This window comes from Triplophysa dalaica, chromosome 5 (assembly GCF_015846415.1).
Source record: "Triplophysa dalaica isolate WHDGS20190420 chromosome 5, ASM1584641v1, whole genome shotgun sequence".
NCBI lineage: Eukaryota > Metazoa > Chordata > Actinopteri > Cypriniformes > Nemacheilidae > Triplophysa > Triplophysa dalaica.
The window spans coordinates 7,603,814-7,620,013 of record NC_079546.1 but is presented as its reverse complement, the minus strand read 5'-3'; the positions used below and the strand labels follow the sequence as shown (position 1 = coordinate 7,620,013).

General features: G+C 37.3%; 3 protein-coding genes across 4 annotated transcripts; all 3 read right to left on the bottom strand.

Moving 5' to 3' along the window:
• Positions 1-308: 308 nt before the first annotated feature.
• stmp1 (short transmembrane mitochondrial protein 1) lies at positions 309-1,489 on the bottom strand. The gene is made up of 3 exons (XM_056748855.1): positions 1,334-1,489; positions 1,083-1,136; positions 309-914 (listed from the first exon to the last, which is right to left on the bottom strand). Exons 1-3 carry the CDS (start codon positions 1,346-1,348, stop codon positions 843-845), a joined length of 141 nt encoding a protein of 46 aa, XP_056604833.1. The 5' UTR covers positions 1,349-1,489; the 3' UTR covers positions 309-842.
• Positions 1,490-1,907: 418 nt separating this feature from the next.
• On the bottom strand, positions 1,908-6,868 carry tcp11l2 (t-complex 11, testis-specific-like 2). 2 transcript variants are annotated; one of them, XM_056749326.1, is made up of 10 exons: positions 6,712-6,868; positions 5,227-5,410; positions 5,015-5,147; positions 4,783-4,903; positions 4,467-4,690; positions 4,187-4,323; positions 3,911-4,098; positions 3,596-3,777; positions 3,302-3,474; positions 1,908-3,205 (listed from the first exon to the last, which is right to left on the bottom strand). In XM_056749326.1, the coding sequence occupies exons 2-10, from the start codon at positions 5,396-5,398 to the stop codon at positions 2,940-2,942; spliced, it is 1,596 nt and encodes a 531-aa protein (XP_056605304.1). In that variant the 5' UTR covers positions 5,399-5,410; positions 6,712-6,868; the 3' UTR covers positions 1,908-2,939. The 2 variants fall into 2 exon arrangements, with proteins under 2 accessions (XP_056605304.1, XP_056605305.1); XM_056749327.1 differs by having other exon boundaries at positions 5,227-5,407; positions 6,712-6,861.
• An 827-nt stretch (positions 6,869-7,695) lies between these two features.
• pkp2 (plakophilin 2) lies at positions 7,696-15,008 on the bottom strand. Its single transcript, XM_056748634.1, is given in 13 exon segments — positions 7,696-7,983; positions 8,270-8,357; positions 8,451-8,643; positions 8,731-8,884; positions 9,129-9,305; positions 9,492-9,656; positions 9,961-10,078; positions 10,956-11,166; positions 11,169-11,442; positions 12,307-12,451; positions 12,994-13,625; positions 13,711-13,784; positions 14,621-15,008. Coding segments are annotated over 13 exon segments (2,487 nt in total). The 5' UTR covers positions 14,808-15,008; the 3' UTR covers positions 7,696-7,914.
• Between the last annotated feature and the right edge of the window lie 1,192 nt (positions 15,009-16,200).

Here is a 16,200-nt window from a genome sequence, read left to right as displayed (position 1 = left end):
TAACTTTCCAAATGAGTTTACCATGAATTATTACATTTATATAACGCGACCGCATACATTTAAAAAGCGGCATTGCGTTTTGTAAAGCCATAAATGGATTTCCGGTATCCACGGCGACATCTGGCGGTCATAATTACAAGTGAAACCTTTCACAATTCCAAAAAAGTATTTCACAACTATGAAGTTACTGTAACATTTCAAGTTCAATACGTTTTATGAACAATCGTAATTATAAATAAACTAACTTCATTCAAACAAATGTTTAAAAAACTGTGTTTGTAACCCATAGAAAACGCCACAAATGCATATTGAAGGTAAAAGTGGTGCCTTTATTGGTGCAAGCTGACTTCTGCGTTGCTTATTTAAGAATGAAACATTCTTGTAGAGTACTTCAGTCATATGTTTCAACGGATCATGTGCATGTGCAGTTTATTTTTCCAACAATTTTAATAAACATTTTACAAACATAAGAACTATAACTTATAATTTAAGTCAAAAATTGTGCACAACAAAAGTTCTTTTATTCATTAAATAATTAAGCATCAGGTAAATGAATCCATGCTCATATTTGTTTAAATTGTGAAAATTGAAGTAGAACGTATCAACTATCAAAAGGGAGATTTGAGGCACTGTAGCAATGAGACAAATATGGTGCATTTTGGGGTCATTTAGATTTTTCCATCAGCAATTTTGAGTATATCATGGTTTATAAATGCCCCTGTTCTGTCAATTTATGCTACCAATTTTATAAGGGTTGCATAAATTGTAAGTACACAACACCCCCTCTATTTTCAGTTCAATGACAATATGAGCCATATTTCCAGTCGTGACTCATCGATTCATCACTCTGGAGGTTTCTTCTTCGCTTCCACGTCCTTTTTAAAGGCCTCGATTTTCTTTGAAATGTTGGGCACCTTAAAAAAGGGTCGAGAAAATAAACATAAAGCAAACAACATGACAACAACAAGCACTCGTCGTTTCATTACAAAATTTAACCTTTATTTTAGATCTAATATTAAGATTAATGTTAAAAACAGACAACGGATGTTCAAAGTAAAATTACTATATTTTATTAATCCAACCTCGTAATTCTGTGCCAGGTACATGCCAACCACGTTTCCCAGAGTGAAGCCAATCTGAAATAAAGAGATGCCTTAATGAGCGATTATTTAGTATTAAATAAAAACTAAAATATGTAAATGTATAAGATTTAAACATAAACCTCTGTATTTATGTTGAACTCGACTGCATTAGTTAAAAGCTATGTGAGCTAGCAAGTTGTCTAAACAGAGAATAAGAGTAAAATGACGTAACACCGCATATAAATACTTACAATGAATTGCATCATGGTTAAACCTTTAAAATGTTAACAGAAATAAAATAGAAAAGTGTCACTGGTCCAGAAATCTGTGGTTGTAAGTTTGACACCGACTTCTAATAGCATCAAACGTCATCTGTACTACGAAAACAACCGCAGTGGACCGGAAGTAATGTTCTTGCAAAATAAAAGTCATTTAACTTTGAAAATATAAGTGCCGTGTACTGTGATAGATGGCCTTTTGCTGTTTAATAATCTTAAGTATCTCGTTTAATTTGATATTTTATAGCTACAGTCAAGATAACAAGACTATGGATTTGTCAAAGTTGTTACCAATAAAACATTACAAAATGTCTTTATGCAGCTTACTTATTACTGTAATACTGAATTGCGTTATATGGTTTCCTATTTGCCAGATAACATCTTAATAATAGCATTCAACACATCACAGATACTGGAACAATAATTTTTCCCCTATTTGTTAAAAAAAATTTAACAAAGGTTTTAGGTTTCGTTAAAGCCAGTACAATTCCCATTAAATTAAGTCTTTCATGATTTCTATTGTAAAATAAATTACATAAAACGTGAATCAAAATTAAGTTTCACACTTTATTTTCTTCAGTGTTTGTCAAGGTACATCAAATATGTTTTTAAAAGGATTCTTAAACATGGTAAACAAACAAATTGAAAAGGTGCAACAATTGCCTATCAAAATGGCCAAAAAAGATATTTCTAAAACAGACAATATAATAGCTAAAAACCCATCAACAGAACTTTACTAAAGAGTAACATATGAAGACAATTCCCTAAATTATTATAAACAAACATGCCTGTAACCAAAGCACAAGAACATACAAACATCATACAAAACCTTTTCGTATTTTTTTCAAAACGTGCCGTTTAAAAAGAAAAAGGATAAATAAGGAAAACATGCAGATCCTCTGATAATAACACTTTCAATAGCAAAACCAAATTTAACATTGGACGTGTTAAGGAAATTAAATAAACGGAGATCCGGACTGTCCCTGTCCCTGTCTTTGTCAATTCAGGTTTTTTCCTTTTTATACAAAATTTTAAAGTTTCAAAGCTTAAACATGGTTGACAATAGAAATACGATACTATTGTATTACAAACAAAATCTATTATTTTCCATTGTCACTGATTTTCATGATCTGATGAACATATTTTTAATGATAATTAAACATTATGTTGGAAAATAGTCATCGGATAACACACTGGTATCTCGAAGCAAATTCGTTTACTAATATTTTTTCTCTATGCAAATATTTTAGCCTATTTTGGCTCTCTGCCTTTAACAATTTTAAGTATAGAATTGTTTTTTTTGCCCTGCACAAAAACTTTATTTGTCAATATACTATATGTACTGCAGTAACACTGTCAGGCAAGAACCACAGTTAGAGATGCAAAAATACTTGGCAAGGAACAGTTTCTTCGTAACAAAGTTATCCTTACAATCAAAATCAATCATTTCCCATTTTCAGCACCATAGGACATGTTCTTCAGTCTTCTTTGTACTGCAGTTGAATCTGAAACTTGGTATATTATTATACATCTTATTCTTTACTAAACACATAAGTGAAATATCTGGCATCCACAACCTCTATTTACTCATTTGGACTCCATTGGGCTGGTGTGTGATATGAGGATTGGCCCCTGGCTCCTGCATGTCAAAAAGGAGCGTCTTCAGGATGCTGATGTAGAAAGGTGTGTAAACCTTTTTGTTGTAGTTGACAAGGTTGGAAAAACTCGCCCCCAGGGCCCTGAGCTCCTGTTGAATCAGGCCCAACCCTGGTGGGACGGGAGTGGGTGCCCTGTGTGAACTGGTAGAGGCGAGGACCACCCTGAAATACTGCTGCACTCTCGCCTCTGCCAGACACAAGAGACGCATTAGATTTTTTTTAACGTTACGGTTTCTTTGAACAATAAATGTTCATGCTTTTCAGACAAATGTTCTTTTCTTACCAACAAGAGTGCGCATTGGGTTATTCTCCAGGGCGACATCACAGATCAAGCTTTTCAGAGTACCCTGGAGTTCAACGGGGAGAAAAGGGAAGTTTCTTTCTCCCAGTGACTTGTTGATCTCACAACAGATCAGATCACTGACATTTCCGAGAGATTCAGTCAGGTTGAATTCTCTGTAAGAAATTATCATTAAAATCATAATTGTATTACCTTTATTGTAGATATATGCGTGTGGTAACGCCTGCATGTGTAAGCCTGAGTGGAGTTTTTGTGTAGGGCACAGGATGGACTTACGTGCCATGCATTCCCTCCAGCAGCACCGCTATCATCTTTTTTAGTCTCTCAACAAGAGCTGGCAGGCTTGACACGGGCCCTCCTATAGAGCTGCAGACTATGAGCAGAACAGATGCGACAGCTTGGTAGAGCTTAAGAGACTTCTGCATTTCCAGCAACCTCACTTCATCTGTCATCAAGGTCTGAATGTGCAAGAGAGAGAGAGTGCTCTAAAAGGTACAGTCATTCTAAATGGACGGCAAACAATAACGCTGATCTTTGTCTGTGATAACTTAAATTTCTATAAGCTTTCTTTCTGTGTGTGTGTTCACAAACCTCAGGCAGAGGACCATTGCTCTCATCCCAGGTGAGCAGTTTAATGTAGGCAGTATTAAGAACCAGTATGGGCCCTGGTAGGGACTTCTTGCCTTTACCCGAATCACCGCTCTTGTCAGCCAGGGGCATGAGCTGAGTGGCCTCCTCTATTGATGCTTTGATCCACTCAGTTGTGTGATCCAAAGCGCCTACGTGATTAATATTACATCTAAAGTTAAGATCCAAGGTCTGTTGATTAATGCAGATATGCTATTTTTGAAGCTTTATAAATCTTACCGGGAGTTCTTTCCAGAATGCTCTGGAATTTAGCTCTTTCATACTCCACAGACTGCCTCTGAAGTTCGGGTCTAAAGCTCTGAATGGTGAAATTCACCATGTCCATTTTCATGAGGTCCAAAACCCGAAAGATCTCCCTGTTTAACACAAACAATTCGAAATGATGTAATTGTCACTCCTGACTTCCATTTACTATAGTATTACAACCATTGCTTGTTATACAAAATCATAAAAAAATGAACCTTAATAATCTATTAATGACCAGCAAAAAACAACCTACTTTAACAGTTTCACTATGTCCCCAGAGCCTTCCTTGAGTTTCTTGATGTCATCGTCTCGGACCGGTGCGCAGAACTTTCCCATAGTATTAATGATGTAGGAAGCAAGCCCCTGGATGTCGACCGCATTGTTGTCAGCCTGCTGGCGTATAAGGTCCATGTCCAGAACCTCCATGATCTGAGTACGTAGGCGGTTTGCACCAGGGTTGAGAAAGGACAGCAGGGTCTTTGATAGTAAGAAAAAGTAACGAACGAATAGTCAATAAACATCATTGCATTGGCCATGTTGTTATCATACTGAAGCTAATGTTGACCTACATCTCTGATCTCTTCCAGAAGTTTAATGGCGTAATCGTACTCAGGAGGGTCTTCGTTCAGCTCTCCTTCAAGACAATCCCAGAAAGCCTTGTGCACTATATCTTTCACCCTTTTCTCCAAGCTTAAAAGGTAAAACATAATGTTTTAGCTATTTACTCATTGTTACCTCAAACATGCGTTTTCATTTTTTTTGTGAGAGCCCTAAAATGGTAATTCAATATTAATCTGGTACCTGTGTTGAGGTAGTTCCGGAGGCTCAAGGTGGAATTTATGGTTGACTACGATCTCGTGAGCCAGGCTCAGATTAGACAGGTCCCGGGCTGAAGCCATAACCTCATCAAGCGTTAGGGGTTTTGGTGGACTGCCTGAAAACAAAGCAAAGTTTAACATTAACCTACATACTTGACAGAATAAGAGGAATTTGTGCGTGTGTCGAACACTTACAAGAAGGAGAGTTGTGTTTGCTTGAAGAATTGCTGGTAAAGCTCTGACGAGAACAATCCACATCGCTGCACGAAGTCAAGCTGTCGCACCTTTCCGATGACTCGGTATCGCTGTTCTGGTCCTCACTGGCCACCGTTGACGTGGAGGTGGGACGCTCATTGTTCAGTGGCATCTTGAACAGCTGCTGGGAGTATTCAACAAAATGGAATCGGGGCAATGTTTTAACTAGAGCTGCGCAGGGTGATGGCACACTTTAAATCTTGATAAATTGTACAAGCACAAGAAGCTTTATTCCCATAACAAAGACAAAGTAGTTTACAAAGGTCAAAGGAAACAAGCCAACAAAAGGGCTCGGTGACATCTCATGTGGCCCACAAAGATACATTGTATTTTAAATGCGGTTTGGACGCGAGAGACGCCGTTTCTTAGGTAACAGACAATGCTTGATAACAGTGTAAACTTTAAAGACGAGCCTATAGAGTTACAACCCCGGGATTCATAGCCTCCACTACACACCTGTTTCCTAATGTAAGAGTCTTTTTTGGCTTTTCAACTCAATTCAACAACGCCTTTTTAGATGTACCTATTAAGTTTATGCCAAGAATGTGACTTATCCCATTCTTTATGCGTGAATCCATTTCTTTGCAAAAGGTACTCCAATGACAGAATAGCCAAATTTTTACATAATAATCTAAGATGTCTATATAAATGTGCAAAAAATGACAACGCAGTATACGTATGCCAGTAGCCGGAGGCGTTGTTATAATAGGAAGGCCAATGGCATAACATGTGCAAGCCTTTCCGTTCGTGTAACTCCCAAAAAAGAGAATCTATTTTGAGCAGAAGAAAAAAAAACTGTTCGACCTCCTGCAGCACTGCGCAGATTGATCGTCATATGACATCATAGTACCGCGAGATCTCTGCTTTAAAACGGTCTCGCGGTACGATATTGTCAAATGCCGATCATTCTGCGCAGAGGTGCATGAAGTCACGCACTAACACACACACACACACACACACAAACACACAACACACTGAGCTCAGCTGCTCTAGACACGTGACCTTATCATCAGCACACAAACAAGGACAAAACACGAGTAAACTGTCAAAGCATTGCAACAGAGCGACCGAACAGGACGTTCCAGATCACGCACACCCCCAACCCTTTAAACATAAGCAACAATCACAAACCAGTCGCTCTTTAACCCGGGTTAGATGTCAAATAAATAAATAATATGAAATAGTTTTATGAAATAAATCGTGAATGCATGACTTGATAAAGTGATTTGCATTCGTTTGAGCTTCATTGCACAGACATACGTCCGACCCCATTTTCCAATCAAAGTAACCAATGCTCAGTTTAAAGGTTTCAGTAATTAATTCCGTGATTATAAAGTAAGTTGAGGTCTTTTGAAATTGCTTGTGAGAAACATTACAAATATAAAGTCCAGAAAGAAAGGTCGAGTAAAATTATGTAACAGTTACCTGAGGCAAGTCCCCGAGAGTGGAGACTTGGCAAACAACACCGAGCAACGGGGCTTTTCTCGATTTACAGGACAAAATGTATCGATACTCTTCCTCAAGCAGTACGGTGGGACTTTAAAGGGCTCTTTTACATTATCACTTGCAGTGTTTTGTGAAACTGGAAGATTCCATTATTCCGTAGTCAAGAGGGTGGAAATATTGTGTCTTCGACAAAAGATGAAAAGAAACACGAGTGATGTTGGTGCATAACACGTGATATTACAATTAGAAACCTACTTTTCACGAACAAGTATGATTGTGTTATATCAAAAACAAAGAAAATCTCGACGAAGTGGCACGTAGAGGAGTACACGCAACCCTAGTTACATAATAGTACAGTCCGGTTCGCATGAGCTTTTTTGTTTACGGATATGACGTCAAGAGACATTAAAAGTGCTTTGCCGTCGCTTGTACAAAAGAACGCACATGTTTAAAAGCAAAAGCCATTTCTCGTGAACAAATGCACCTCAAACTTTCATTCAGACACGTTTTGTTGTTGTCGTAGACATTGGAAAACGAAATATTTCCATATGTCGCTTGATCCCTCCCACTGAGGAATGTGATCGTTTGTTTTTATTCGAAAGCTCAAACATACTTCCTGAGTGTAACATGAGATTTTACGTCGTTCTCACTTTACATACACATTCAGATCTCACATTACACGAATTTCTAATGATGGATCAATTCTTATGAGATTTTATAAATGTGTGTGTTTTTGCAATTCATGTTTGCGCATGCTTAAGTGTAGACTGTCCTCAAACGGTACCATGGTAACTAAATAAACACACATTAACCCCTTATAGAATGGGGCAATAACTTGAACAACCACCTCAAGGCATTGCTTAACTAATGGTTTGAAAACAAGGAAGCCAACAAATAAAAAAGTGCACAAAATTATAAGAATGTGATTTTTTTATATTGCTTATTAAACAAACCAAAGGCAGCACAAAATAAAAGATTAAATAAATAAAGTTGTTTACAGTCAACAGGCATAATCAGTATTTCACTATATATAAACAAAAGTACAAAAAAACAAATAATATTAAATTAAAATAAAATAACAAATACACACAAAAGCTATATTACTTAGCACCAGTTTAAAATATGTCAAAGTAGGTTTTTAAAGTTAACAAATGAAAAGTCTTCTCCTTGCACTGCATCCTCCTATTCACGGAAAGAATGCACAACCTTTAGTATCCTTTTGTTAGTGAAATCGGATTTCTTATAACCAGCCTGCAACAGATTTATAAAAAAGATGATAAGATAAGGTATATAATACATGAAAACATTACATAATGAAAACTCAATCTACACCTCTATTATCTACATACGCATCATGTTAGGCCACTGCCTCAATTATCATTATGTTAATTGGAACAATCTCTTCGTTTAAATCTCTGTTTCTTTATCTGGCTTTCCACCTATTTATATTGTCTCTGATTATTACTTACAATTTATTGCTTATTCTCAAATGCACTATTTGATGAACGCAATGTGATACAAACGTAAAGTATTCTACCTTCTTATAGCTGCTGTGCAGCTCAGAATACCTCCACAGTGTATGCAATAGAATACAAGCTGCCTGGGCTGCCCGTGTGGGCCCAAACCTAGAATGGAGAAACAAATGTATGATTTCAATGCATATCTCTCAATGCATGGAGAGGTAATTAAAGTCCTCCTGGAGATGAAAATCACTGTACCCATTATCTTTGGTGCTGATGCTGATAATGGTGGGTATGACTCTTTGGTTTACAATCTCACAGGTGTTCTTCATAGACTCATTGCACAAGTTGATGAGGATGTGAAAGATTGTGACAATGACATCTATGGGTTGTTCTGAGCTTCTGTCAGAGATTTTTACTATGGCAATCAGATCTGGTAGCACCTGTTTAACTAAAGAGATTTATTCAAACCACAATCAGCATTTCGACAGCATACAGTTTAACATGTTACCTGTACAGTCATTTAATCATAGCTCACCAATGTATTTGTGCAGTTCTCTGTAGCGGGACACATTTTTTACAAATGACACACATATTCTTATTTTTTCGTTGTTCTCATCTTGCAGCATCTTTTTCACGTGAAGGAGGCCTCCCTCTTTATGCACAATGAAGTTTGCGATGGCCTGAGATATCTAATGGGAATACAAAGACATTAATCCAGCCCTATTGGATGTTTTAATGACATGCTTTCTCTAACCAAACTGTATGGGATTGCTTTCTGTATATTCAAAATCTAGTTTATAGTCAATGTCTAGCACAGGACTAAAGCTTAACAAGTAGAAAATAGCATTTGCAACACTAGGATTGCCACTTTGAATAAAAGTATCTCACAAATGCGTAAATATAAATGCAATGAAATTCATTTTCAGGCCATACCTCCGCAGAACAAGCGGTGAGGTTTTGAAGTGCTCCAATGGACGCCTCTTTTGTGTTTTTGTTTTTACTGACAGCAATAAGCGAGAGATACATGCGGATAGTGATTGCGCACCAGAGCCACTCTGCACCTTGAGGACTGGCATTCTCTTCCAGCATAGGATACTCTTCCTCTGTTTCCTGCGGGTCAGGTAAGCCAAAACAAATAATTATTTATACTAATAATAATACGTCTCTGAAAGTATAACTTTTGTGTAATATTTAATATTCATATTCAAGATACTGCATTATTTGATGCCATCAACCAAATTGCCATCAATATTATTTTATGTACATTTTGGCCTGTTTTAGCATGGTAATACTAACCTCTTCAATATTTTTTGGAGTGTTGATGATGAAACAGCCAGGATTATTGTTTTGTGCTGCGAGACTCTGTCTGGACTCCTTAACCTCTGGGACATCCATATTAGACATCCCACAATCAAACCGATAAGAGAGGTTGTGCAGGATACACACACAGTTTTCTGTGGCCTTTTGAAAAATTGTTGTTATTTTGTTATTAAAACATAAAATCATCACAACACAAATTTATTATAAATATTTACGATCATATTATTAACATTTTATCGCTTCAGTGACATTTATTTTAATTATCTCATACATTTCAAGATCACTTATGATGGTGAAGCTTTTTATTATTATGCTTATTAGCAGGTCATCGGCAAATATTCATCTAATGTATTATCGTTATACGACCCCCTCAATTATGAAACTAACTCACTGTTGCTGTTACTAATGTATGAAGACTGGGTTTTAAGCATAAGTAGCGATTTACCTTGTCATCGGGTTTATGGTCTGAAATGGTGCTACGGATGAAATAGATGAGGCACTCAATAAGGCCCTCACAGTCCCGCAAGGCTTTACGTCCATCGGGACCGGCAGAACTTAAATTTCTATAGAAATACAATAAAATTACATTTTATCAAGTACAATAACATCTAACGAAAAAAATGTAATGCATTCAAACAAGCACATTTATTATATTTAGAAATAATAATAGTAAAAATAAATTTTCTTGCCATTTATACATGTAGGCTAATAGCTCATATGTTAACGCTTTCTATCTTTATGTTGTTCTTTTTTACTTTCATGCAATCATTCTGAGGGGTGCTTTTCGATTTGTCCATTCAATGAAAGTGTATGGTGACTGAATCTATCAGAACCTGACATGGTTTGCAGTCCATGATAGAGACATGGTATAAAAATATGACAGTGGAGTTCTGTGCATCAATGCCCCATGGGTTTCAAACAAAATGTGGCTGAATACATTTTTGGGTACACATGCTATCCCTGTAATGAAATATAACTTAAAGGTACAGTTTGTTACAATTTTCCAGTAAAATATCCAAAAACCACTAGCCCAGAGTTATATATTTTTTTCAGTTGAGAACATACAATATCTCAAATTTTTCCAACTACTTGTAAATCGTGAGAAAATCAATATTTTAAACAGTGTCACAGGGCCTGGCAGTCGCCTTTCAATCGCGTCATATCCCTGTTACCCTTTGTTACCGTCTTTACTGACGTAAAAACATGAGTAACATGATTTCTCGTTCCCGTCTGACTGACGGCCATCAGCGGTGGAGTTGAAGACAACAGATCCAATCATTCCCCGCTCCTAAACAGCATCCAAAAGCTACGCCATTGTTGTTTTGAATGTGCGTCGTCTAGCGGCAGATTTTACAAACTGTAAGTAGCTTTCTACACTAAGACCGCCTTATGCGATCAAAACTAGTCTTTATTAAAACCATTTTCTCCCTTCGTCAATACCTCAGGCACCCAGTAGCATTGTATAAAACGTCAATGTCAGCCAAAAGGTCTAGTTTGGGATCCTCCCCCTCAGAAATGCCCGAGCAAGGCACCAGGACGTTGTCTGTGATAGGTTTGACCGCTTCTCTTGCGAGCTGCTCTTTCAACAGGTCATGAGATGAAAGATTCCACAGCAGCCCTGAGGAGATAATCACCATCGGAGAATCAGTGTAGAGGTCACATTTCTGAATCTTTTCTTAGTCAGAGTAATGGATTTGAGATGTAGTATGATAGGTTTACCGGTCAGCTGCCTTCGGGTCTCAATATCTCGGTTCTTCCTGAGCGTACTCAGGATCACTGGAAGCCCTTCACAGTCTTTGACGTCCATCTTGTTTTCACTGTTTTCGTAAACGGCGTTTCGGAGTGCGCCGGCGGTGGCCTGCTGGAGCTCCTCGTTGTGATTCTGCAGGACCTTCAGCAGCTTTGGAATACCCTTTAGAATATGTATCTGTGAAGAGAGAACATGCCAAAATAGGACATTTCAAATTTTAAAGGTCATGTGTAATGTAGAAACAACATGGCGAATTCCATGCAAGGGGACATGCGGTGTATGTAGATAGACATAGCTCATTCTAAGGTAATAAAAACATAACGTTTCATTATCTAAGGTCTTTATACACCTCTGAAGACATAGTTATGTATATTTTATTGCATTTTTGTCAATAGAACTTACACAACGCACATTTTAGGCTGATTTATAATGTTAGGCTTAGTTCAATAGTAATAGTTAATGAATTGTTCAGCTTGTAACTGAAGCAAACACCTGTCGCAACTTGTGTGTTTGCTTATTACTTTTCCCTTTCCATCATTAGCTTATTCAGTTTGCCTTAAGGTCTTTTCTCACACTCGGTCTGGCAACACATGTGAAATATTCCTGTGAAATACATTATTTCACACAAATTAAGCTACAGAATGAGGTGCAGTCTCAAAGACAAAGATTTGGCTTATTTCATGCAAGTGAATGACTTTGTCACCCCATTCAAAAAAAATAACACGGATATTGAAATAAAATAAAATAAAGTACAGATTCATGCCTGGTAAGAAATATTTATGGCTGGTAAGAAGTTTTATAAATTCACTCATCATATGTGACAGGTTAATTGTTGTTGAATGAAAAAACCCAAACCACTCGAAATATTTTCTACAGCATTACTCCATAACCTGTTTCCCACAATGAAATTGAAGTGCCACCTCACCAAGCAGCGCTATGACTCATAGTTTCATTTTGCTTGAAGCTCTTGTTATCATTGCAGAAATGTGTGATATACATCATCCGGGTCAGTTGCATTGAGGGTGGATCATAATGGCTTACCTTTTCCTTATTGTGAGGTCTGTATAAGCACTGCTTCTGTATGAAATTAACTGCCGTGATTTGTGTTTCCAAGTCATCTTCCTCTAGGAGATTTACAGCCTCTTTAAGTGTCATCTCTGTCTCGTGCTCATTTGTCCTGCCAGCCCTGTTACACAAAACATGCAGGAAGTTAAGATAAGATAAAGATAAGATAATGTTACAGTGGTGGATGTGTATTGTGCACTTTGGCCTTGAAAACAATTTGTAGGCTTATGCAGAAAGTGGTCAAAACATGTAAAATACTGTTTGAATGGTAAATGATTATAAATAGTACAAAAAATGTACACACAATTTTACCTCCTGACATGTATGTAAAGTACGTAAAGGAATTTTCCTACTGTCAAAGTGGCACCTAAATGCAAAGCATATTTTGGGAACGGGCCCTAAGAATCCGTCAGACTTTGTGTGCCAGCAAGAGACTTGTTCAATATTGAAGTAAACAATATACTTAAGCAATGTTGGCATATTGTGTACTTCATTAAAAAACTTAAAACTATGAATTGCCTTCCACTTCTAAACAAACACTTTACATTATGGTCCTGATCACCACAAACCACAAAAACATAACATTACTATGGCATAAAACAATAACATTGTAGACACAATAAAGTGACTCATCACTAAAAAATGTATAAATTGCTGGCTCACTTTGTTGAAGCTGTCATTGTGTGTTTTTTGACCTCCGGGTTTTCAATCCATCCCGAACTTCCTGACTTTTCCGCCATACTGATGAGCGAGCCAGGTTGGGAGGGTTGTCTTCCTTCAACAACCTCCAGGCTCGGCTTCCGCTTGTGACCCTGCCAGGACACGTTCTCTGTCTGTTCATGAGAACCGAAAGCTCCCTCACTCTTCTTGCTGAAGGTTATTGGAAGACAGCGCTTCTGCAACTTCAACCAGTTCTTACCAAACCCTTCTGGGACAGCATTGTGTGAGGTGCTGGGTAAAAAGACGTAATCCCTATTATCCTCGAAATTGTCATCATAAACAGGTTTAATAGGGAGCTTCACAACACCCACAAGTCCAGAAACGAATAACCTTGGGTCACGCAGAACCTCAGAGCGGGCGTAACGTAATGGCCGTTTAATTGAATGGAAGTTGTCGGTTGGAGTGGCGGTGGGGAGAGTGGAAGAGTTAAATCCAGGTCTTGTGCTGTAACGAAAGCTTCGGAAGCCCCTGTGGAAGTGAGCAGGCACTGTGTTTGGCCACTGAGATTGATCACCTATCCACGACGGCCTTGCTGCTTGTGGCGTAGCATCATGGTTGACAAACGTGTTGATTTGCTGCAAGGTACAGTGTATGTCGTATCAAATCATATGAGTTACATATAGTGAGGAACATTAAAGAAGCATTCATTTGATTGGGTACCTTAAGTTGAATGTTTCCTAATGAAACACTACGTGATATGTGACAGTTGGATAGGCTTTCTGATAGAGATGAATCTGGAACACACATCACAAAACAAACAAATTCTTATTTACAAAAACTATTAAACAGGTAGAAAGTTAATATTGCCTTACTAATACGATGATGCTTTCAGACACATACAGGGGAGTTAGTGGTCACTATACCATTCTTCCACCAGTAATTTGAGTAAATAATTTTGATGTTGAAATGACCTATTATACACTCTTTAGGTGCTTCAAGAGGCCATAGAAGAATGATTTTTGGCTGAATGGTTCCACACAGAGCCTTAACTTAATCATCCAAGGAACTTTTTAGATTTAAAAAATGGTTATTCAAAGAACTTTTCTGTAAATGGTAATTTTGGTTAAGGGAAAAAAAATGTTTTTATGAGGGTAGAATGCTTTCGAAGCGGCATCAATTCTGAACTATTTCTATTACAAATACCAGTATGAACCATCAATTGTTTACCATTAAAACCATTACAAAATTATGTTGTGTTCTTATGGCTTTAAAGCCAGTAAGAATAAATGATGCTCTATTGATTCCCATCTGCAGATAAAGAACCCAACACACAGTTTCACATATTATTCTTAATAATTATTAATTCATTATATTAATTCATAATTAATTTTGCCATAAAGTTGCCATTAAATCCATAAGAATTTTTGTGAAGTCTTGTTTCCAGTATGAGAGCAAGCAAGCAGTTTAACAACAAAGGAGCTGACTATAAACAAGACTGCTGCTGACCTGACTTCCATCCTGTACTTTCACAAATACCGAATACACCCACAACCGACTTCAAACAAAGAAAAACTTTGCTTGCCTTTACATTACTTCATTATATAGCAACACTAAGCATAATTCTGCATACCTGGCATTTTAGGTTTCTTTCTTTTCCGCGAGAGTGTCAGCTGGACTTGTTGCTGTAGTCGGTTTCGCCGGTGAGTATCGGCATGAGTGAGTTTGTCCGTGTGCGGTAAAGCCAAAGAAGTGTCTTCCGACCGCGAAGACCCCAGAACGGGCAGTACAGTGCGCATAAAATCTGCCTCCTCCGCCATCGCGGTCTCTCTTTACATGCAGTAAGGTGTGTAGTGTCAGGTGTTTTACTCCCTGTTGGGCGTGAAGCGCTACGGTTTTTCTCTGTGATCGAGGTGCGGTTTAAACATGCGTCACATTACTCGTATGATATCGTGTAACCGCACAACTCTGAGCAATTGTGATCGAGGAGGTGGACAGATTTCACTGTAGACATTAACTGCTGTGACCTGCCGCCAGGCCATATTATAGCAACAATGTGTGGACTCAGCATTATTATATCGTGATTATTCAGTGTAATACAATATCGTGCATGTCCATCTGGCGAGGCTTAGCCCCTCCCACAAACAAAAACGTCAAACGTGCAAGTTTCGGGGGTTGTAAGGTATTTACATTTGTTTTAAAGTAACAATAGTTTTCTATGGAAGCCCGTTTCCGCCAGGGTTGGGATTTTTTACTAAGAATTAGTAAGCTATAATAATGATTTACTTATAGTAATAATAATGACTTACTAAGTCGAAATTTCGACGTAGTATCTCATTATTATTAAAACTCCCAACCCTGGCGGAAACGGGCTTCCATAGTTCCCCACGAAATGAAGAATAGTATTTATAATTAATAAACAGACAACCTAATTATTTTTTATTTCATTTTAAGTAAAACGATATTTTTTTTAAAAAAAAAGCAGTTATTTATAGAGCTATAATAATTTCTCAAACAGACTTTTTACTATGGTTCAACTTTTTTTAACAATGACTTCAATATTATTCAGTCTACATATACTTTGCATTACTCAATATGATTTAGACAAGTACAAAATTGATGATAATCATTAGATAATAATAATGTAACACATAAGTCAAGTAGCCATACATCTGTTTCATCGACAGAGGGCGGTATTGTGATAGACCTATGGCTATTGGTGTTCTATCCATTAAAGAATGCAAATTTAACAAACAACTTAGTAAAGACACGTATATAATTATATTAAACAACTGTGATATATTAAATTGCAGTAAAACAAATAGTTCAAAAATCACATTTAAAATCACATTATTATTTGCAGAACTATACTGCGCCTAATTTTAGAACAGGTTTTCAAGGCGACGTTATTTATTTTTATATTATGTCATTAAATAGTTTGTAAATTTGATAAGATACACGTTGTATGTAAAATAGGGGAAAAGTTTACAGACACGCACAGATATGTTCACATACACCCATCATTACAATAATGCAACATCATTTAAGAACCAGATACGTAAATCACTGGAGGAAAATGTCTTACATATAAACAAATGAATACACTTGTTTATGTGTTTATTCATTTATTTTTAGCCCCCAAGGTGGTGACACGTTTTAAAGGTCCCGCTCGGTGCGCGCTCCATTGGTTGAGTGCTATCAGCTGAAGCGCGC